This window comes from Podarcis bocagei (assembly GCF_964188305.1).
Source record: "Podarcis bocagei genome assembly, chromosome: 13".
In the NCBI taxonomy this organism is placed as follows: Eukaryota; Metazoa; Chordata; class Lepidosauria; order Squamata; family Lacertidae; genus Podarcis; species Podarcis bocagei.
Genome location: NC_138138.1, coordinates 43,460,171 through 43,483,561, shown reverse-complemented (window position 1 = coordinate 43,483,561; position 23,391 = coordinate 43,460,171). Strand labels below are relative to the sequence as shown.

General features: G+C 48.4%; 3 protein-coding genes across 6 annotated transcripts in view; 2 read left to right on the top strand and 1 right to left on the bottom strand.

The window, feature by feature from the left end:
- Nucleotides 1-1,992: 1,992 nt before the first annotated feature.
- On the top strand, nucleotides 1,993-5,861 carry LOC308570861 (perforin-1-like; the record flags this gene model as incomplete). Its single annotated transcript, XM_081165894.1, is given in 3 exon segments — nucleotides 1,993-2,573; nucleotides 3,977-4,418; nucleotides 4,420-5,861. Coding segments are annotated over 3 exon segments (1,683 nt in total). The 3' UTR covers nucleotides 5,080-5,861.
- A 973-nt stretch (nucleotides 5,862-6,834) lies between these two features.
- PARP2 (poly(ADP-ribose) polymerase 2) lies at nucleotides 6,835-22,759 on the top strand. Of its 2 annotated transcripts, none has more exons than XM_081165880.1 (19): nucleotides 6,835-6,991; nucleotides 8,569-8,777; nucleotides 9,356-9,477; nucleotides 10,765-10,977; nucleotides 12,086-12,217; nucleotides 12,570-12,640; nucleotides 13,749-13,799; nucleotides 14,378-14,474; nucleotides 15,344-15,419; nucleotides 15,518-15,620; nucleotides 15,713-15,872; nucleotides 16,484-16,622; nucleotides 17,587-17,650; nucleotides 18,129-18,263; nucleotides 18,396-18,529; nucleotides 19,218-19,317; nucleotides 19,421-19,519; nucleotides 20,961-21,085; nucleotides 21,453-22,759. In XM_081165880.1, exons 2-19 carry the CDS (start codon nucleotides 8,626-8,628, stop codon nucleotides 21,610-21,612), a joined length of 2,133 nt encoding a protein of 710 aa, XP_081022006.1. In that variant the 5' UTR covers nucleotides 6,835-6,991; nucleotides 8,569-8,625; the 3' UTR covers nucleotides 21,613-22,759. The 2 variants fall into 2 exon arrangements, with proteins under 2 accessions (XP_081022006.1, XP_081022007.1); XM_081165881.1 differs by lacking the exon at nucleotides 6,835-6,991 and adding an exon at nucleotides 7,242-7,493.
- The window catches only part of TEP1 (telomerase associated protein 1), a gene marked incomplete at its 5' end in the record, with an annotated part of 57,869 nt that continues 57,153 nt past the window's right edge, over nucleotides 22,676-23,391 (bottom strand). For all 3 annotated transcript variants that reach the window (XM_081165796.1, XM_081165797.1, XM_081165798.1), the window contains one exon: nucleotides 22,676-23,314. In XM_081165796.1, the coding sequence (XP_081021922.1) occupies nucleotides 23,180-23,314 (135 nt within the window). In that variant the 3' untranslated portion in view covers nucleotides 22,676-23,179. The remainder of the gene's footprint in view (nucleotides 23,315-23,391) is intronic.

Genomic DNA, 23,391 nt, shown 5'->3' with positions numbered 1-23,391 from the left:
AAAATACACTGGTGTTTGTGACTCCTATAATTCACACTATTAACACAATTACAGGTAGGTAGCCATGTTGGTCTGCCATAGTCAACATAAAAAAATTCCTTCCAGTAGCACCTTAGTAGACTAAGCCATTTTTCACCTTCTCACCCATTGCCTTTTCCTGTAAGACCTATTACAGTCGTTAAGAGTCGTCAACAGGCTCATCTCAGCTACCTGCCAATCTCCCATTCCCACCACCCTTCTGAGTAATACCCCTCCCCACCTTCTCACTATATATAGAAGGATCTGGCAACTTCTGTTTCAGTGTATCTGAAGAAGTGTGCATGCACACGAAAGCTCATACCAAGAACTAACTTAGTTGGTCTTTAAGGTGCTACTGGAAGGAATTTTTTTATGTTGACTATTAACACAAGAATTTGAAACAGTGGGAAAGAAAAGAAGAATCCAATTTTCTGAGAATGTGACTGGGTGCGGTCCTGTCCGTTCAGGGGTGGAGGGGTGAGTGAGTGTCCACCAATCCAATCTTGGTTTAGAGACATGCAAAAGACAAAGCAGATCGGCTGGCAAGGGAGGGAACTGGAAGACTAGCTCATTGGTGAGAACAGAAACCGAAAGGCAGCTGTTGTAGTCCCACGTACTACACTGAGAAGGCAAAGCAGTTCGGAAATTACAGAGCAGGTAAGCTTGCTACTATATTCATTATGTATTCTAAATGAGTTTATATTCCACCTTGTACTCCTAATTACACCCACAAGCTGGAAGCCCCCACCACCCCACAGACACTCCCAGCATAAAAGATTTAAGATGCAGAGTGCATCTGGGCTTACACCAGACTGATGTTCTGTGTTCCCAAGATGTTCCTTGTTGCTGCTCTATCTTGGGGAAAGTGACATATGTTAGTCTTCTACTTGTCACCAGGCTAGGAAAGAAAAGACAACAGTGCTAGGTCAGGGAGAACATCTGGTGCCCAGATTATACATGCCTGGAAATCGGGACTTCTATGGTTAGTCCCAAGGCTTCCTCTTCATATTTATGTTCCTGCTGTACATTCAGTCGCCTCCTCAGCCATGAAGTTCACTGGGTGGCCATCATTAGAACTTCAGTCTAATTATGGAATAGCCAGTGTCCAGACATTGCTCAACTAAAGCACATCCCTGACCACTGACAGCCCTGGCTGGGGTTGATGGGAGTTGCGAGTCCATCAACATCTGATTTCAATTTGAACTTAGCTTGATCTTTTATTCCCCTTCCTTCCCTCCCCCTCCCCTTTTTATGAAGATTACCCGCTCTGGGATCCCACAGCTAATTCTCCCCTGGTCTCCTCGCTGGCCCAAATAGGACTAATTTAGCCAGCTAGCTCTGGTGATCATCTAATGTTTATTGGATGGATTTCCCCCCCTAAATTGATTTTTGAATTCTGGATTTATTGTTATTCACGTTTTACACTGTATTTTATACTGGTTTTTGTTGCATCAATTAAGTGTTTTAAATTTGTTGTTAGCCGCCCTGAGCCCGGTTTTCTGAACCGGGAAGGATGGGGTATAAATAAAAATTTATTATTATTATTATTATTATTATTATTATTATTATTATTAGCTCCATGCTGGTGACCCATGACTCAGCCTGTGGTCCTCCAGGCTGTTGCTGAACAATAGGTCCTACATTCCTTGCAACTGAGCCATGGTTGCTAGGGCTGGTGAGAGCTTTAGCTCAGCAACATCTGCAAGGCCTAAGGTTCCTCACACCTGCCCTAGCATATACCATTAGGAGTAGCCATGGCTCAGTGGTAGAGCATCTACTTTGTAGAAGCCAACAGGTTCAGTTCCTGGTACCTCCAGTTAGAAAGGGTCAGGTAGCAACAGGTGATGTGGAAAGAGGGACTCTCAAATGTGGGAAATGCCTGAATGGTGCAAATAAGTCTTCTCTGTTTTATTTCCCGTGGTAATTTGAAGCCATCTGCCCCACTGGCGGTGGGAGGATCACAGCAGAACAATCATGTCCAAACAATACCTCTTCCTAGCAGCCTTCCTCCTATTTCTCTTCCAACTTCCACTAACAACTTCCAGCGACTGCCATCGGCACCCCAGCTCCATCTGCATGAAGCAGGACACCTTTGTGCCTGGCCACACCTATATTGGTCAGGGGGTTGACATCACCACTCTGGAGAGAAAGGGAGCGTTTGTGGTGGACACCAGCCAATGGCAGGGCCCCAACGGGACGTGCATCCTCTGTCGGAATCACTTGATGAACGGGCATCTGCAGAAACTGCCTTTAGCTGTCGCGGACTGGCAGGTGGTCCGCTCGTGCCATCGGCATGTCAGCAGCTCCGTGGAGAATTTGGATGTGGATGTTGCCAATGCAATGGCCACGGAGGTGAAGAATGACTGGAAAGCAGATTTGGGATTGGACATGGAGCTGGGGTTCGGCGCAGAACTGAGCAAATTAGGGCTGGAGCTGCCTAAGATGAGGGTGGCCCTTGCTGGATCTCACTCCCGGATGGCGATTTATGCACATCAGAAATCCCAGCATGACAGTTACAGCTTTGTGAGGCAAGAGGTCTACTGCACACACTACAGGTGAGCATCAGTATCCCTCTAGAGATACAATCAAAGTAAATGATGAGTGGGCGTCCTCAACTGGAAGTTGGATCAAACAGATATAGCAATTGCAGCAGAGGTTTCTAGTGAACTGTGTTCTGCCCCCACAGGGTTCAGTTATTCATTCGTTCTTACTATTCCATTGTTAGACTTCTCTCTCAATTCAGATAGCATTCAACAAAACTCCACAAAGCTCTCATACATAGAGTTACTGAAGACTCAAACAAAGGAGGAAGGGAAGCTTTCTTCTTGCTCTGGGCAGAGCCAATAGAAAGAAAGGATAATAGGAAGCAGGAGGCAGATCATCAGCTTGGTTGCAGGCTCAGATGTTCAGGAATTAGGGAAGTGGGCTGGAGGTGGTTAAGTGGCCAGGTCAGGCAGGGCAATTCAGATCAAGAGCTTAGCCCCAGAAGAGCCGGGAGTGGGTCCTGGGAAATAATGCACACCAGTTGATTGACTGATTGTCACCATATCTTTGGTCAACACTGTCACTGGAGGCTCAGGTAACCTTGGTGGCTAGCAGTATTTTGCCCCAGCACTGCCTACTTTATTATTATTATTATTATTATTATTATTATTTATTTGTACCCCGCCCATCTGGCTGGGTTTCCCCAGCCACTCTGGGCGGCTTCCACAGAAACCAAAAAACACTAAAATATCATACATTAAAAGCTTCCCTGAATAGGGCCGCTTCAGCAGTTCTGGGCCCCTTTGGAGAGAAATCATTTGGCCACTGTCTTCCATGCTCTGGTAACTCCCAGATTGGATTACTGCAATGCATTCTACATGGGGCTGTCCTTGAATAACATTTAAAAACTTCAGCTGGTCCAAAATGCTGCAGCCAGCTTACTGGCTGGGATTTTTACAAAGAGGGCCAGATTTGATGGCGTGACCATGCGTGAGGGATGACCAAAGTTGTGGGTTTTTTTAGGGTTGAGGTTCAGCTTTTTTTAAGATTGAAGGGTTTTTTTAGGATTTTACCCCAGGAGATTAACCGCCACAAGGGCCAGATTAAATCGACCAGCGGGGCGGATTAGGCCCCCGAAACAGACATTGGACATGTCTGGTTTAGCTCTAACATATACCCCACTACATTTTAAAGCAGCTGCATTGGTTGCCAGTTCGTTTCCAGTTCCAATTCAAGGTGCTCAAATTTGTGTTTAAAGTCCTCTTGTATGTGTACGCTTCCTCTCTTCTGATTCGCAGGAAGCTCTGTGGGCCTTTACAGGGGAGGGATAACATGTTGGAGAGGAAGAAGATCCCTGAAACTTTGCAGGCTTCCCTTCCCTCAAAAAGATGGAGGATTATGGATGTGGGTGGTGTGGGTAAAACTATAAACTTTGCTTCTAATATCCTGCTCCTCTTTTTCTCTTCTTGAGCAGGCTGAGACTCCCCCATAGACCCTCACCGCTGTCCTCTCACTTTGCCCAGCATGTGGCTGAGCTGCCAATAAAGAACAACTCTGAGGAATACCAGCATTTTATCGACAGCTATGGCACCCACTACATCAGCCAGGTAGACCTTGGGGGCCGAGTTCGCCACCTGCTGGCTGTGCAGACATGCAAGATGGCCTTGTGGGGGGTTACAGCTTCCAGCATCCAGGATTGCTTAAAGTGGGGGTTTTCTTTGGGAAACAACGAGGTATTTGGGTCCACTTCCCAAAATGCCAGGTGTGAAGCGATCCAGAAGTTCTACAGTCATGGAGTTTCGCATGAAAACTATGCCAGGCAGTACATTGAAGTTGTGGGAGGAGATAAGCAGATCGAGATTCTCTTCTCAAAAGCCAGAGGAGCTCAACTCTTCTCGGAATGGAAGAACAGCGCAAAAGCACAGCCAGCCTGGGCTGGTTTCCTATTCCCTTCAGCCCTTGCACATGTTGCTGAACCACCAGGACCCAAGGAGGGATTTGCTGAAGCAAGCCATTGCGAGTCATATAAACCAGAAGGCCCTGAAGAGGGAGTGTCCGCAGCGGTGTCCACGTTGGAGCTCCCAGAGCTCAGCTGAGCAATGCACCTGCCTTTGTCAGAAGGATGGCCTCAACAACAACATGTGCTGTGCCCGACAGAGGGGCAGGGCACACCTCACCTTTGTTGTGACCAGAGGATCCAACCTTTGGGGTGACCACTTCACAGCCACCGATGCTTATGTCAGAGTTGTCTTTCAAGGTCGAGCGCTGAGGACCAGCATCGTCCCATCTGATAACGACCCCTGGTGGTATGAAGCCCTGGGCTTTGGGACTGTCATGCTGAATCATGAAAACCCCGTTCACATAGAAGTCTGGGACAATGATGGCTGGCGTGGTAATGAACTTTTGCAGAGGTGTACCGACAATCTGGAGGCCAGGGCTGGTGCTCAATGGTACACATGTTCTCCACAATATGGATACATCGAGTTTTATTACTTCCTGGAATGCGGCCACACGTTGAGTGGCCCCACCTGTCAAGAATATGTCCCGCTCCAGCTGCCAACTTCTTATTTTAACTAGTGTTCCCATCCGCCCATCCAAACCAGTGCTATGTCCTTCTATATTTGAGGACCTTATGCTGAATAGGTGAGGGCAGGTCCATGGAAAAGTAGGATCAGGGCATCCGGTGGCCTAACTGATGTTTCTTGCTGTACTACAGCTCCCAGCACTCCCAGCCAGTATGGCCTATCATTAGTGGTGATGGGATTTGTAGTCCAGCAATGGCTGAAAAGCCACCGGTTACCTCGCCTGAGATAAATCAAGAGGCAGAGTTGGGACAGATCCTGTTGAGACAGATTCAGATGTAATCTGGCAGTTCTGGGGTTGGGGCCTAGTTGGTCCATGGGTGGTCACAAGGAGCAAAGATGCTTTTATCAGATGAGCTCTAGCTCTTGAGGCCCCTTGACAGCAACCACATAATTGTTTAAACTTCCCCAACCCTGCCGAAGGTTCTTATAATCATACAAAGCATCTTTATACAGAGTTAGATCACTGTCTAATCTGGCGTAGGCCAGGCTCTCAGGATTACTGAGATCATATCCAAGCCTGCTTCCTTTCCTATCTTTGCTGTGTGTTTTTTTAAAACAGGGTAAGCCGCCAGTTTCTTTCTCTCCAACTCCTATGTTACAAATACATATTTGTGTTTACATATGTGCTGCTTTCAACCTTGCAAATCCTTAACTGGTTAAGGATATTCCAGATTTAAAATGTGGTATTCTAGAAAAATAAACATATTGCTAGGGAGCCAATATTCTGCGAACTGCCCTTGCAGACTTATGATTAAGGGCAGTATATAACAAACAAACAAACAAACAAATAAATAAATAAATAAATACTATCTATCCATGGTGGACTTTGTGCTCTCATATTTCAGCAGCGTCCTGTTCGACTCAGTGCAACTCAGTGCCCCCTCCCCCCCCCCACCTCTCGCACTCCAATTAAAGAGATTACTTTCTGCAGGACATGATAAAGGCCGATAGATAACGAACAGCAAAGTGAATTTGTTTTAAGAACTGTAGAAATAGGAGTGGAATTGCACACCGTAGGCTCGGCTCGGACTAGTTTCTCCTAGTTTCTATTTTATTTTATTTTTTGCTATAAAAACAATGGTGATGCTGGAAACTGGAAAATGCTGGATGGAGACTAGTCTGAATTGGGTTATGAAGCCGCTGTTCGCTTACGCTTCACCTCTTCCCATTGTACTCAAGATTGCTGGCCGTGAGTCATTCCCAAATCCCAAGCGAGCCACGGAGGCATCCGCTGGAGGGGGGGGGGAGTTCCCCCGTTTCCAGCTTCTCCTGCCCAATATCGGACTTCGCCGGGACCCGTATCGCTGGGGACTCACCCACCTCCAGGAGGCGGCACCCTGCTAGGGTGATGATCGGCCCTTCTCTCAGACCTTCCCAGAGGCGCAACAAGGGTGACAGACACCCAGCACGTGGCCTCTTCGGAGAGCTTCCGCCCAGCCAACGGGAAGTGAAGCCTTATTCCAATATATAGTGTCCGGTGTTTAGTCGCCAACAAGGTCATGGTGCGGAGAATCCATTATCTTGGAACCCATATATTGGCCAGGTCCTTCGTGGCCGCAATCTCGGAACTGTACAAATAATAATAATAATACTAATACGAATAATAATAGTGAGATAAAAGAAACGCCAGGGAGGGAAATGCTAAACTGTGAGCGGCGACCATCATGCAACGCTTCTTAATTTGCATTTCCCTGCCTCCTCAATGGCGCGAAAGCTGGAGGTCCCCTACGCGTGCGCGCGCAGGTTGCATTTTATCGATTCGCCCGAGGCGTAGCATGCAAAACAGACGTATGCAAATGAAGTAAAAAGGGGCTGGCCCGTGGAACGTTCCCCGGGAGCAGGAAAAAGGCGCTGTTTGCAGCCTCGTAAAAGCTTCAAAGAAAAGAGGAGGCAACGCGGAACAGGTTGGTTGGGAAAGCGGGTCAGGGAGGGAAATCGATGGAAAATATTGCACAGATATTGCACACATATTGCGGTAGGGTTTTTTTTTGAAAATAATAGGAAGCGGGAGGCAGATCACCAGCTTGCTTGCAGGCTCAGATGTTCAGGATCAAGGAATTAGGGAAGTGGGCTGGAGGGGGTTAAGTGGCCCGGTCGCGCAGGGCGATTCAGATCAAGAGCTCAGCCCCAGAAGAGCCAGGGGTGGGTCCTGGGAAATAATGCTCGCCGGTTGATTGACGGATTGTCACCATATTTTTAGTTTATCTTACGATTAGCAAGGTTTGGTCACGCTGGGGGGTCGGTATCACCGCGGTAGCTGAGGAATCCGCACTTCCCCGGAGCCGGGTTTCTATCTGCGGGATCACAGTGGGGCGGAAATGGTGTCTCGAGGGCGTGTGACGAATGCATTTCACCGCAGCTGATTTGAAACAGTCCTCCGGGCCAGATAAATGTTGGTGAAGTTCGGTAGGTAAAGCACAGGCAAAACCCGGCAGAAAGACCAGCGTGACGATTGCAGCAGGAGCTTTTTCATTGGGTGCATAAAACGCCCCCTTGTGTGAACATAGCAGCAATGGTTCGTTGTGTGTGCTTGTACATAAGAATTGTGAACATCGGGGCCATAAAGGCAGTGATGGGCAAGAGTTACGGCTTGTGACATTTCTGTGTTTGTTTCATTTCGGTACCTTTTGGCCACCATGTTGACAATTCCTGTTCCTGTGCATGTATATCTGAGCAGCATTGGGTGCCAGCCTTTGTTGGGCATCTGCCAAGCCCAGGAAGGGTCCCCCTGCCAATCTTCTGCTCCTCTTCCTTGTCCTCTCCCTAGTGGGAATGGGACCCAGAGAGAGGGGAGTAGCCACAGGCTTCCCTGTTGTGGCTTCATAAAGGTCTGAGGGAAGGCAGAAGGAGGGCCTGACCCAGTACAGCCAGGGAGTATATACTACCGGATCCTGACAGAGCCGCCAGTGGCTTAAGAGATCTGTTGGGCCAGCCCACCCTGCTTCCTTAAGTCTGCCATCAACCTGAGAGGACTTTGCATCATTTGATTTAGTATTTTAAAATTGCATCCTGCAATTTGGCAGAAAGGCAGTCCGTGGCACAAAGGTGTGCCCACTCAGACAGAACAGCCCCATTGGCTGTGCCTGGCCTGAACGCCCCCTGCCCCCCCCCCAAAAAAAGCAGGAAGTGGTGCTACAACTTTCTACACATACGACCAAGTGTATGGCTTCTGCTGCAATAATTTTTTTGGTCTATACCTGTATAAGGTGCCACAAAACTCTTATTAAGTATTTGCCATAGTAAGGCATGTAGTTCTGAAGCCTGTGCGTGAAGAATCATAGAACTGTAAAGTTGGAAGGGACCCTAAGGATCATCTGGTCCCAACCCCTGCAATGCAACTGTCTCATATGGGGATCAAACCTGCAACCTTGGTGCTATCAGCACCACACGCTAACCAACTGAGCTATCCAGAATGAGGCATCTTCTTGCTGTAGAGGTCATCTGCAATGATCCCCAGTGATACTTCGGCTTCTTTGTTTAGGTGATTGTGTGAGGTGTCGACTCAGCCTCCTTTGCACGCTCTGACGCCACCTCAGGGATGAGACGGAAGCGGAAGGCCCCCGAGCGCCAGAACGGGGAGCCCAGCACTGCCGGGGCTGAGCTGGAGCTGCGCTGGGAGTGGGAGACCCCTGGCGACAGGTGGCAGCAGTTCTTGCCCGAGCAGAGCGAGATCCTGAGCCAGGCAGCCCGGTGAGTTAGTGCAGGAAGCTGCTTAATATTGGGAGTCGGATCACTGGGTCACTAGACATTGACTGGCAGCATCTCTCCAGGGGTTGAGGGTCTTTCCCCAACCCTATCTGGAGATGCTGGGGATTGTGGCACTCCAGATCAACCTTTCTCAACCTTGGATCTCCGGATGCTGCTGGACTACAACTCCCATCATCCCTGACCAGTAGCTAGGGATGATGGGAGTTGTAGTCCTACAACATTTGGGAGGGGGCAGTGGTTGAGAAAGGCTGCTGTAGATGCTAGATGACAACTCCCATCATTCCTCACCTGGGAAGTTCCCTTATACCAAGCCAGACCATTGGTCCAGCTAAGTCAGTGTTGTTTTCATTGACTGGCAGAAAGGGTCCCCCTCCCCCCCAAAAAATCTCTATTTGGAGATGCCAGGAATTGAACCTGGGACTCTCAGCATGTGGAGCAGCTGCTCTCCGAGCCAGGCCCCTTCACCACATTGGTGCTCCCATTGTTGACCCCCACACATGGAGAAGGCAGGCCGAATTGAGTCAGGGCGATGACATTGGAGGCGTCTGCGTTTCCTACAGAGCCGGGAAGCTCTCTGCGGACATCGGGGAGTCCTGTGTGGACCTGTGCAAGATGCTGCAGCGGAATAAACAGACGGGGCTGGAATCGCGTGTGGCTGCAGCTGTGCGGGATCAGGATTCTTGTGAGCAAACTTTTAATTTTCTAGCATTTTCTTAGTGGATCCCGCCAGCGGACCAAGAGTCTTTCCTTTCCCATGGGCCAACTTTGACAGATGAGCAAGCCCACACATCTGTCAGTCGCCTGATGTCCTTATTGTCAGGAGCTGGTCCTACTCTCGAGTAGGACCTTGGCAGAGACACATGCCTGACTGGCATGTTCCCTCCATCCTGGTCAATCATTCGGGAGCTTCAAAAGCTTTCTTCTGCCCAAACATCACAGCGACCGATGCCAACAGATATCTGCACACTTAGGGATCTGCAGAGTCTTCGCATCTTGCATAACAGACCTCAGCAACTCAGCATTTTGGCTAATCTACTTTATTTACATATAAACACACACAGTGCATTGCAACATGGCTCCCTCTCTCTCTAGCATCAGACAGCAAAGAGAAAAAACAAAGGACAATAGTTCCACTTCATGGAACACAGTAACACAAACATCCTGTCATTGTCACTTCCCACTTTGTGGAGTCAAAACATACACTCTCATGTGATAGACAACAATCCCATGACTGCAATCATGGAGCAGGAATTCTAACACTTATGACATCAGACAAAACTTCAGAAGGGCCACAGTACGCACCTTCAAAAGGATTTGCTATGAAGTCCATTTGCAGTTTAAATGCTGAAAGCTTCCAGGGGTCTGGTCTGAAGTCATGCAGTGATGCAACTGCTATGAGGAAGCTGAGCAGGTTGGTCCGTCTGGTCAGTGCATGGATGAGAGATAGCCTGGGAACCTCCATGGAACCCACCATGAGTTCCTGGAATAAAATGCAAAGTGCTTTTCATGGTGCTTTCCCTGGCTGCAGCATCACCTACAGTGTCGCACTTCAAATGCAAGACAGATTTGCTGCTCAGTGCAGACAGGGGTGTGTCAGCAGGTTAAATGCAGCCCATGTTGGGTGGCAAAGCCTTGTTGGGCAGTGAGGGGACATCACTGCAGGTTTTGGCCCTTAGCGCAGGGATACGGAACATGTGGCCCTCCAGGCCGTGTTGGACTACAATGTCCATCATTCCTGACCTTGTTGCCTGGGGCTGATGGGAGTTGGAGTCCAGCACCATCAAAACCACCCCTGTTGTGCCCTTTGCCTTGAAGGCAAGTGTTCCTCTGGGCACATGTTCATTTACCCATTTCTCCTCACTGAAGGATTGCTAGAAAATGCCTCCTAGTGCCTTAGGACTTGCTTCGCCAATTTTGACTGAGAAATCTTCTCTCCTCCTGCTCTCTCCCTGCCACTGTGCTGGTCCAGATTTTGTTTGGTGCTGGCAAGGAGACGAAGAAGGCGAGTGGCTTCCTTACCCTGTGGACACCTGCCTGGCCCTGCAGGCAGCCAGGAATGGCCATGGAGAACCCACAGTGGAAGTGATGGTTGGGCGGACACGCTACAAGCTGGACACAGCCCGCATGGTGCAGACCAACAGCCGGACTGGGTTTGAACGTCTGATGGAACGCAGGGAGTCAGGTACAAGGATGTAGGGTTTTACGTTGGTGATAATACTTTGCATTCTTCCAGTCCTCATTGAGGCTTCAGATTAGCGTTGCAAGAAAGGCCAGCAAGAAAGGTTGGGAAGCTCAGGCCTGTGGACCTAGCATGCCTGTAGGACTCTCCCTGTGCTGCAGTCCTGCATTGCACCCACCTTGAATGTTTTTGCCAGGCCAAAATATTCCCTTCCCTTCCAATAATGCCTTTTCATTGCACGGGTGCAGAATGGAGAGGGGGCGGGGCTGAAATGGCGAAATTAACAGTGAAATCAAGAGGACATGTTGACGAAGTGTTTAAGGAAGAATGGAAACAACTGATGGATTATCCATCAAATTATCACCCATATATGAAGTCTCCGGTAGGATTTGAAAAATAAGCAGTGGATTACTGAAAGGATTAATGATAGCAGGGTTTAGACAACAACAATATATGTGTTATAAAACAGCTAATAAAAAGAAGTTTAAAAAAATAAACAGGAAAGGAGGGGTGGAAAGTCAAGAGGAAACTGTTTAAAAATGTATATGATGATAAATGTTTTGAAATATTTTTGGAAACTTCATAAAAATGATACGAAAAAATGAGAGGGGTGTGTGGGAGATATATAAAGGTAAAGGGACCCCTGACCATTAGGTCCAGTTGTGGCCGGCTCTGGGGTTGCGGCGCTCATCTCGCTTTACTGGCCGAGGGAGCCGGCGTACAGCTTCCGGGTCATGTGGCCAGCATGACTAAGCCGCTTCTGGCAAACCAGAGCAGTGCACGGAAACGCCGTTTACCTTCCCGCTGGAGTGGTACCTATTTATCTACTTGCACTTTGACGTGCTTTTGAACTGCTAGGTTGGCAGGAGCAGGGACCAAGCAACGGGAGCTCACCCCGCCATGGGGATTCGAACTGCCGACCTTCTGATCGGCAAGTCCTAGGCTCTGTGGTTTAACCCACAGCACCACCCGCGTCCCTGGGAGATATATAGATGGGGATATATTTATGCCAAGGTAGAACTAGTTCATAGCCTCCCAAAATCTCTCTTACACTTTTCAGAACCTGCAACCAGCAGGCCTGCTCCACCTTGGGCTTTTCTCTCTCTTTCAGATGCTGCAGAGACTGAGGATGGAGGATCCCAGCCAAGCAACAGCATCTCAGGGACCGAAAGCCCCGTTCCTGCTAAGAAGGCCCGGGGCGGAGGGGATACCGCAACATCTCAAGGAGACACAGATAACAAGGGTAACAGCCAAATGGACAGGTCTTAGTGGATCGGCCTGTCAGCCAAATCCCCCAACAACTTGAGCCTAGCAGCTCAGACCTTGGGGATATAAGCAGGTGGTGATTTATAGCATGAACTGAAGCACCTCTCCCAGGAGGCTGCTGGCTGTGTTTATTGCCAGAACGTACTGCCTGCTTTTAAGCAGCTCGGGATTAACACTCTCAGGAACTAGAACCGTGTATATTTTTAAAGAAATGCCGAGGTTCTTAAGAGGCTAGCTAGTAGCGTCGTAGATGCCAAGTTTGTGAGGGATCGGGGTGAATTTAATCAGCACATCTGTGCTCCAACCCACCTCCTCCTTTCCCCCCGCAGAGGCCGTGAGGACGCTGATAGTGAAGGGAAAAGCACCCGTGGATCCAGAATGCTCTACCAAGCTGGGCAATGTAAGGCACCTACTGGCATGAATGGAAAACTGTTGGCCTCTAGTTTGCTGAAACTACCATTCCTGACCCTCGGCCTGTCATTCTGGGGCTGAAGGGATTTGGAGGCGAGCACCACCTTAGCTAAGCCTCATAATAGCAGCCCCTCCTGACTGAAAACATATAAAACGCACGTTCAAAAACAGAAGGGAGGTGGTTTTTAATTTACAGTGGTAGCTTGTTTCTCAAACTTAATCTGTTCTGGCAGTCCGTTCCAAAATCAAGGCACGCTTTCCGATAGAAAGTAATGCAAAATGGATTAATCCGTTCCAGACTTTTATAAACAACCCCTAAAACAGCAATTTAACATGAATTTTGCTATCTAACAAGACCATTGATCCCTAAAATGAAAACAACAAACAATGTACTGCAGTAACACATTCAATCAATCAGTAATAATAGTAATAATAATAATAATAATAATAATAATAATAATAATACCTTTATTATCATTGTACAACCTGTGTAGCTGAACTGGGTTCCACACAATCAGAATAACAAACAAAAAAGAGCCACAAAAAGGCAAAATAAACAGCAAAAACAGACAGACCTCAGCGTAACACTCAAAACGGAAGCGTGGCACTCAAATCAGAAGCATAACACTCAAACAGAGCAGGTTCAGCTTCCAGAAAAAGTTCGCAAACCAGAACACTTCTGGGTTTGCAGTGTTTGGGTTCCAAGTTGTTTGAGTACCAAGGTACCACTGTATTGTACTACTCTTTGAATAATAACAGGGATGGGCCTTCCCTATGGCCTTTCAGATGTTCCAGACTACAAATTCCCTCATATTGCCCCAGGGCTGTTGGCAGTTGGAGCCCAACAACAAGGTCAGTGGTGGGGGACGATGACAAGTACCTGCATTCTGAAGTAAAAGCTTACCAAGGACTTAAGAACAGGCATGTTGGGCCACAACAGTTGGCTGGTCAATCTAGCTTGGTAGCTCGATCCCGCTTGGCTAAAAAAAAATTAAAAGGTTAGCCACCTCTGCTCATGCTATTTTCTAATCATTTTGCTCTGAAAATAACCATCTTTTTTCTTCTCTCTTTCCTGCTGCTCTTCCTTCCCAAACAAGGCTCACGTTTATTGTGAGGGAGACGACGTTTACGATGTGATGTTGAATCAGGTGAGCGGGCTTGTAGGCTACTTTTCACCTGCATTTTAGTGGATAGTTAAACTAGATGCCTGTATAGCGCAGGGTGATGGAAGCAAACAGGGAGACTCATGTTCAAATCCCCACTTAGCCACAAACCGTGAGCCAATCTCTCTGCCTAACCTACAATTGCAGGGTTGGTGTGAAGATTAAACAGTCCCGGGGAGGGGAGGTATATATACTTTGCTTGGGAAGGGGGGGCATCACTTGCTCACGAGGAGATACTTTTCTCAAATTGCACAACAGCCCAGATCCGGAGCTTTGGGGGCTCTGGAGTTATTTGAGACCGGGAAGTGGCTCCACCTCTTCCTCTGACAGCCGCAAGTGTTCTTCAGCAGATTCCCAACTGAGGGTCCTTCAGCTGTGGTTCTAGGGGACCTGCTTGGTCCTCAAGTTCCTCAATCTGTGGAGTATCTGGTTTATCCCCCAAGGACCCCGTACCAGATCAGGGCTAGGCATGACTATAACATATGCACCAGATGAACTTTTTCAGGGAGGGGTGCTGCCACTGATCTGCTCTCACCGTCTTCCTTCTCCTTGGTTCCTCCCAGACAAACCTCCAATTCAACAACAACAAATACTACCTAATCCAGTTGTTGGAGGATGACAGAGCCCGGAACTACAGCGTCTGGATGCGTTGGGGGCGTGGTGAGTCATGAACTTGGGGGCGATCGTATGACACAGTCGCTGAGGATGGAGCCCCTAGAGGCTGTATAACATTTGGAGTTGTATCCAAAGTTAGTCATATGCAGAGTAGGTAAAGGTAAAGGGACCCCTGACCACTCAGTCCAGTCGTGACCGACTCTGGGGTTGCGGCGCTCATCTCGCTTTATTGGCCGAGGGAGCCGGCGTATAACTTCTGGCTCATGTGGCCAGCATGACTAAGCCGCTTCTGGCAAACCAGAGCAGCACACGAAAATGTTGTTTACCTTCCCACCAGAGCAGTACCTATTTATCTACTTGCACTTTGATGTGCTTTTGAACTGCTAGGTTGGCAGGAGCTGGGACCGAGCAATGGGAGCTCACCCCGTCACGGGGATTCGAACCGCCGACCTTCTGATCGGCAAGCCCTAGGCTCTGTGGTTTAACCCACAGCGCCACCCGCGTCCCTATACTCAGAGTAGCCCCATGGAAATCAATAGACATGGCTCACCTACTTGCGTTGATTTCAAAGGGTCTACTCAAAGTTGAACCTCTGGTTGCTCATGATGGATTGCAACAAGATGGGAAATCTCACTTTCAAGTCTTGTTTGTGAGCTTTGCCCCAGCAATCTGGTTGACCACTGTCGGAGACAGAGCATTGGATTGGCCCCATATAGCAAAGCAGTTATCTGCTTCCCTCATTCCAAAGTGTGTGGTTGTGGCTCTGTAGAAACCATCCCTTGGAGGCACGGCTCTTGGACTTCCTTCACAGCTCCAGAAAGCAACACATCGTCTCTTCCACTGTCCCACACTCTACAATGGTGTGTTTTTTTCTTAGCCTTCCCCCATTCTCTCTTTGTCTCTTTCCTTCTCAGTTGGTAAGCCGGGTCAGCACTCGCTTGTGAGTTGTGCTGGAGATTTAGCTAAAGCCAAAGACACCTTCACCAAAAAGTGAGTCACATTGGGAATTTTGGAGGTATTCCCCCATCCCATCCAATGCCTGCCCTCCTTGAACTGGTCTCACGTCTTCTTTCCTCTACCTCTTTTAGGTTTTTGGACAAAACCAAGAATGAGTGGACCAAGCGTTGCAGCTTCCAGAAGGTTCCTGGCAAATATGATATTCTCCACCTGGACTATGAAGCCAATGATGCAGTGAGACTTCAGGGAGGGAAAGAGCAGGGAGGGGCGGTCTTGTGGCTGAAGGACGCTCTGCCTCATAATCTTTTGCTTTACATTCTTTCCAGAAGGAGGAGAAAGCTGCCTCGCAGAAGACAGCCTCGTGCCCCAAGCCTGTGTCACAGCTGGACCCACGAGTTCAGGCCTTGGTGGAGCTGATTTGCAGCATCCGCACCATGGAGGAAATGGTGGTGGAGATGAAGTATGACACCAAGAAGGCTCCTCTAGGCAAGTGGCCCTAACTTGTCACTTTTATATCTTAGTTCAGGAGCTCTAAAGAGAGAAGAGTGGCAAAGAGGAAATCTTTTAATACAGAAATCTGGAAACCACAAGAGGAGAGAGTGTTCTCATGCTCGAATCCAGCTTGCGGGTTTCCCACAGGCATCTGGTTGACTACTGGGTATTGGATGGGCCATTGGCCTGATCCAGCAGGCTCTTCTTGTGTTCTTACGTTTGGAGTGAAATCTGGAAGCAAATGTCTCATACTATATAATAAAACCCTAAGGATGTCGTCACGCTACAGTTCTCATGGCCGCCAATAGACTTTGGCCCTTTCTTTCTCCTTCCTCCACAATAGCGGCGGCAGCAAAGGGAGGGGTGAATAGTTGTGGTTTAGGCAAGGGGGGTCATGTAGGCGAGTGGCGTGTGCAGGGGTGGGAGCCCCTAGTAGTTGTTGTTTTAATTCCACTGTGCTACACCATTGGGAGAATTGTTGCTTTCTATGTCATTTCAAATGGGCTGCATTGCTTGGGCAAGTTAAGGCATAAAGCCCAGTAACTTTTGGGGGGCAGACAGAAACACCTTGGGCTGAGTTCTTCTCTCTCCCATGTCCCCTCCAGGAAAGCTGACGGCTGAACAGATCAGCGCAGGGTACCAATCGCTGCAAAAGGTAGAGGCATGTCTCAAGCGGAAGCAGACCGGCCGTGCCCTGGTGGAGGCCTGCAATGAATTCTACACGCGGATTCCCCATGATTTTGGGTTAGTGCTGCCAGGCCAGGGGCAACCCTCCTTACCTTGGGCTCCCAGTGGCTCAGGGATGGGACTCTGTTGTCTCTCTATACTCAGAACTCCGTACAACCCACTTTCCAAGTTATTCACAATCATGTAATATATGCCTCCCCCCCCCCCTTCCTGCCACGGTGTGGATGCAGAAGGACCAATCGCCTCATCCTCCAGGCTCTTTTCATGTTGTCAGCGACAACAGTCCTCTGCGTTCTTTACATAGGCACATAAGAAAATATTGATCAAATCAAGCATTAGAAACTAGAATAATGTGTACCAAAATATAGATAAACTCAACAGTTTTAAACCAAGTATAAAAACCAAGGAACGCGGGTGGTGCTGTGGGTTAAACTACAGAGCCTAGACTTGCCAATCAGAAGGTCGGCAGTTCGAATCCCCGCGACGGGGTGAGCTCCCGTTGCTTGGTCCCAGCTCCTGCCAACCTACCAGTTTGAAAGCACGTCAAAGTGCAAGTAGATAAATAGGTACTGCTCTGGTGGGAAGGTAAACGGCGTTTCCGTGCGCTGCTCTGGTTTCGCCAGAAGCGGCTTAGTCATGCTGGCACATCACCCAGAAGCTGTATGCTGGCTCCCTTGGCCAATAAAGCGAGATGAGCGCCCCAACCCCAGAGTCGGTCATGACTGGACCTAATGGTCAGGGGTCCCTTTACCTTTACCTATATATGGTAAAATTCCCAGCATGGATAGGCATTCCTTAAAGTTTGTAGCAGCTGTTGAAAACATCAACAGTGAAGGTACCTGCCTAATATTTCATAACTGGGGAGTTGCAGAGAGCAGTTGCTGCCGCACGAAAGGACCAATTCTTTGCAAGTGTAGAACAGTGTGTGTAGGAGTGCAAAACCCAATGAATGTATATACCCCCCCTTCGTTTCTACAACCTTTCCTAAAGTCTGTGCCCCCATCCCGATCCCCTTTTGCAGACTGAGGACCCCTCCGCTGATCAGCACAGAAGAGGAGCTGCAGGAGAAGGCTCAGCTGCTGGAGGTAAGAGAGCTCAAATGCAAGTGGGGGGAGCGAATGGGATGCCCCCAGTATCTGGCCAGCAGAATGCCAAGATCATGCTAGGAAAGGGAATTTCATTTTTTTTTTAAAAAAAAAATTCTTTTAAAGCAAAGAAGAACAGCAATAACAAAATGACATAACATATTCTTTCTTTGTTCTTCATTCTTATTTAATTCACTAATAGTCTCAACAAAATTGTAAATATATCTTTTTAAAGGAAATTGAATTTCCTTCCCATGCAAATTTGGAGCAATGAGTGACTGGGCCTCAAGCCTCCTAACTCCCTTCATTCCAGATGGGGAGTGGGAGAAGGAACTGATTGAGACTATCCCAATCAATCAATCAATCAACAGACAGAAGATGCCCACCATGGATGGATCAATTTGGGTAGTGCTGGTGGTCCTGCTGTCCTGTGAAAACGCTCCTGCCACTCCCGCCTGCTTTCCTTTTGCCCCTCAAGGCTCTCGGCGAGATCCGTGCTGCCATTAAACTGGTGCGGTCAGAGCAGCTGGACAAAGAGCACCCGCTAGACCGGAACTATCGCGGCCTCAGCTGTGAGATTCGACCTTTGGAGAGGGATAGCCCTGACTTCCCAGTATGTGGGGGAAGGGGACTGGGCCCGGGGTGGGGGGAGGAAGTCCCAGGAAAACTCTGCCCATGCTTTAAAAAAATAAAAATATGTGGGGAGTTGTTGCTTCTCCTCTGATAGTTCCCTACTCCTTCCCAGGTCTTAGAGCGCTACCTGTTGTCCACTCACGCTCCCACGCACCAAGATTACACCATGACGCTGCTGGAGGCCTTTGTGCTAAACAAGGAGGGCTCCGATCCAAACTCGACCTTCCGCTCCGACCTCCCCAACCGGTAAGTGGAAGGAGCGGGGTGGGGTCGAGGAGAGAGACACCCCACTTGAGCCTGTTTTTATTTATTTATTGCATTTATATAGGCCACCTTTCCCCCAAGAAGCTCAAAAGTGTGGCCTACATATCCGTCCTGGATAGCTCAGTCGGTTAGAGCATGGTGTTTCTAACCCCAAGGTTGCAGGTTTGATCCCCCGTATGGGACAGCTGCGTATTCCTGCATTGCAGGGGGCTGGACTTAGATGACCCTCAGGGTCCCTTCCAACTCTACAGTGCTATGATTCTCTTCTCACAACAACAACAACAACCCTGCGAGGTACATTAGCCTGAGAGCGAGCAACTGGCCCAAGGTCTTGCAGTGAGCTCAAGTGGGGATTTGAACCTGGCTCTCATGAGCCATATCATTCTAGAATTGTAGACTTGGAAGGGGACCCCCAAGGCTCATCTAGTCCAACCCCCCTGAAATCCTAGCCCAGCACTGTAATCTCTAATCCAGCCTTTCTCAACCTGTGGGTCCCCAGATGTTGTTGAACTACAACTCCCATCACCCCTAAGTAGCAAGGCCAGAGCTCAGGGATGATGGGAGTTGTAGTCCAACAACATCTGGGGACCCACAGGTTGAGACACCATGCTGGCTCTCAGCCTAGAGATCCCCATTGTGATTCTCTTCTGGGCTTCTTCCCCTTTCTCAGGACACTGCTGTGGCACGGATCGCGCCTGGGCAACTGGGCAGGGATATTGAGTCACGGGTTGCGGGTGGCCCCCCCAGAAGCCCCCGTCACTGGCTACATGGTGAGTCTCCCCACTTTGTCCTCTGCTGAGCTCTTGCCCTGTTGCTCCTGGCTCACCTCATGGCAGGGCTGACCTTACTGAGCTTCCTTTCGTTCCCTTCAAGTTTGGGAAAGGAATCTACTTTGCTGACATGTCCTCCAAGAGTGCCAACTACTGCTTTGCCACCCGTGAGAAAGACGTCGGCTTGCTGTTGCTGTCGGAGGTGAGATCTGCATCCCATTTTGGGGTGAGGGGGCAAAGAGCGCCTGCACACGTAGACTACAATTCCCTCAGTTCCGGGTTTTATATGTAACTGTGTGTTTTTGTAATATTTCATTTTAAGTTGTCTGTTGTTTTTTTGTGTTTGTGTGCACACTGCTTAGAGGTGTTTTAATACTAAGCAGTATCAAAACTAAGTGATAAAAAAAATCACAATTTATATGCACACAAAAAACGGGAATGAAGGGCAGATGAAATTAACGGACTATGCAGGATTAGATAAAATGACAGGAAGGATTCGAAACCTGCAGGATCAGAGATTCTCAGAGGAATTATTTGAAGAGTAATTGTAATCAACAGATTACGCTAGTAGGACTACAAGAAGTTTTGTAAGGAGGTCTATGTGAAATATTGCAGAGAAAAGCATGAAGAGAATTATTAGTGAAGGACTATTAAAAATAATAGTGAAACTAATGAAATGCAGATTAAGTGATAAAGACTGAAAAATCTTCAAATGTGGTGGATGGAAGTCCAAAACATTGTATAAGATAAGAAAATATGTTGTATGCCTTTTGGAAACTTTATGTAAAAATTAATAAAATGTATTAAAAGAAAAAAGGGGAATGAAGGGAACTGTAGTCCAAAATAACTGCTTACCCCAGCTCTAGCCTTCCCTGGAGTGTAAATAAATACATAAAAGACTCGGTGGGGCAGCCCTGTGATTCAAATTTGCAGAGTATAGGCCCAGTTTAGGCTGACTTTTGGAGAGAAAGAGAGACTTAGGCTGGCAGGACTTGTTGCTGAGTTGAGGAGTGACAGCGGGGTGCTATGGGCTCTGTAGACGGTAGATGGATTGAACCCTCTGACTAGCCTTTAGCTTACTGGCAAGAACTGCTGGTTCAGTACAAATTAGCCATAGTGGTTAGAGCATCTGACTAGGACCTGGGAGTGACCAGGGTTCAAATCCCCACTTGGACCAAGGCACTGCCTCTCAGCCTAAACTACCTCACAGGGCTGTTGTGGGGAGTGAGATGAGGGAGAACAATGCCCCCCACTCTGAGCTATTTGGGATCCAAATGCAAGAATTGATAACTAATATTAAAACAGGTGCCTCTGTGCAGTTAAGATTGCAGTGAGCTGAGATGGCACTACTCCATACATTGCATACAGGACAACTGGACATACTACATTAAAAAAAAACCAAACAAAATGTTAAAATAACTTTTAAAAAGTGTAAGGGAAAGGGGGATGTGTGCCTGGGCCAGACCTGGGGCTCAACCTTGTAAAACCAGTATCCCCACAACCCATCACCGCCACATATTCCTCCTTCCTCTGATCGCTTCTCAAATTAGAGGCCATTTACAGGAGTTCAGCTACAGTGTTTCAAATATTCAAGTGATGAATGCATGAGCTGGGGATGAAGTTCTGCTCTCCTGCCTCTGTAGGTAGCTCTGGGCGAATGCAACGAACTGTTGGAGGCAAACCCTGAAGCGGAGAAACTGCTGACCAGCAAACATTGCACCAAAGGGCTTGGCAAGATGGCGCCGTCCCCGGCCAACAGCATGACACTGTGAGTTTGGAGTGGGTGGAGAAAGACTACCTGGCTGAAAATTCAAAGGCTGTCCTTAAGGCAGCAGAGAGATTTGTGGACCAGGGCGTTTCCATGCATCTCTGAACAAATAAAAAAATTCCTTCCGGTAGCACCTTAGAGACCAACTAAGTTTGCACACGAAAGCTCATACCAATAACTTAGTTGGTCTCTAAGGTGCTACCGGAAGGAATTTTTCTATTTTGTTTTGACTACGGCAGCCCAACACGGCTACCTACCTGTAACTAGATCTCTGATTAAAAACACTCCTGGTGCAGGCGAGGCACATGGGTGCTTGTGTGCAACATGAATTTCTAAACACTGTGTTCTCTTTTTCCTTCCCTGGCAGCCATGGGGCTCTGGTCCCCCTGGGCCCTGCTGCAGAAACCGGGGTGGTGAACCCCAACGGCTACACCCTGAACTACAACGAGTTCATTGTCTACGACCCACGGCAGGTGCGCATGAAGTACCTCCTCAAGGTGCGCTTCAATTTCACCCAGCTCTGGTGAAGTTCAGCAGGCAAAGCAGAGGACGACGGCAACAGAAAAACCACAGGCCTTGTTTTTTCCAAGCTGACGTCTCAAGTGCCTTTAAGCTGAGAGACTTGAGAACTTGACCTCCTTCCATGGAATTTTATTCCTAGAGTGCAGTTGATTAAAACTTGGTTTAATACACTGGCCTTGTTAAGGGAGTTGACAAAGGCACCCCTTTTGTAGAAAGCAGGCTATGGTGTTGTGTTAGGAAGACTGTGGAACAACTAAAGCCTTGGAGCAGCAGTGGGCTGTAGGCCTGCAAAGCCTTTCTCAAGTTATTTCAACAGCCCTTCCCTCCCCTGGGGTTTAAGGTGCTTCACCTGTTTCTTCACCCTTCTAAGCCCACAACTGCTGCTTCTGCAGATCAGTCAGTAGTAACACGCCTCTTCTGATGCTTGCCAAGTGCTCTGGAATCCCCTTGAAGCAAGACAAGGAGAGGGCAAAGGAAGGTGATGCCTCAAGGCCCCTTGAAACAGTGGACTGCAAAGGTGCAGGTGCCTCCTTTGCTGTTTCCCAGTCAGCTGAGTGTCGGGGGAGGGGTACAGGACTCCCCTTCTTGCTATATGTCTTTCCCCTCCTCCCCTTCTTCAATAATGAAGAAAGGTGTGAGAGACTGGTTGTGGAGTGGTGGCCTCAGTCTCTACTGGCATGTTCTCTTCCTCCTCCCAGGAAGGCATGCAACGAAAGAATGGGGGCCTCTTGTCTCAGAAAGCTTCCCCATTCCATGCCTTAAAGCAGAGTTTCAGCTCAGGAGGTCTCTCTTATTACCCAAAAGGCAATTTTGGTCACACAAACCCTTTTGTCAACTGCATAGGATGTCACGTGGGGACAAGTATAAAGGTGACCCAGCCAAGCCAAAAGGAGCTTCTGAAGTCTTGCCACAAAGCACAGGGACTTTCAAAGATGCCCCTATGCTGTGCCTTGAAGGCCCAATATCCGGGCTTCAAAGCACAGCGCCAGCCCACGTTGCCATTTCTCAGCCCTGCTGCTCCTCACTGTTTACTAAGTACGGGTTCTTTAGCACAGAGGAACACAAAAATGGTTGACATTGCTCCATTTTATTTCTTAATTGACTTGTAAAATAAGGGAAGGCATATTAGCAAAATAAAAACACTATACAGAAGGCATCAGTGGTTGCAAATTTGTCATCACAGTATTTTGAAGGCAAAGGGGGCGCAGGGGAAATCTGTACACACAATAGATTTAGCCCTTCTGAAACTTGTCTTTCACCTCTGTGGTTAGGTAGAGGTGAGCTACAAAGCTTGATTGGCTAAACCCCAGACTCCAGCCAGGTTTCTAAGGTGGTTCCTCACATGGTATCTGAATTCTGTGGCCTACAGTTGCTAAGCAAGCATAGGCTGTGACAGAATCACGGCCTCCACATCAACTAAGAAGCCATGCGGGATCTGCAGATTCCAGCTGCTGAGAGGGTAGGGGCAAGGCTGAGGAGGTAGCAGCAAAACAGCTGCATTCATGTCTGGAAAGGAGAAGTGCCAGGCTTAAGAGGCTGCTGGCAGGAGCTCTACCCCGAAAGCCACGTCCCTCAAGCAGAGACGGAGCCCCACTCCAAGGAATAAACGTTGCCCAGAGTGTCACCCGCGTAGAGAAAAAGGGAGGAGTCTGCATCGGTCCAAGGCTGGAGCTGTGAAACTGGCCCGTAGCATCGGAACTGGCCCAGCTGTGTAAAGGAAACAGGATAGAGTACAAGGAAGGGTTAGAAGAAAAGCTTTGCATACAGAAATGAAAGATGGGGAA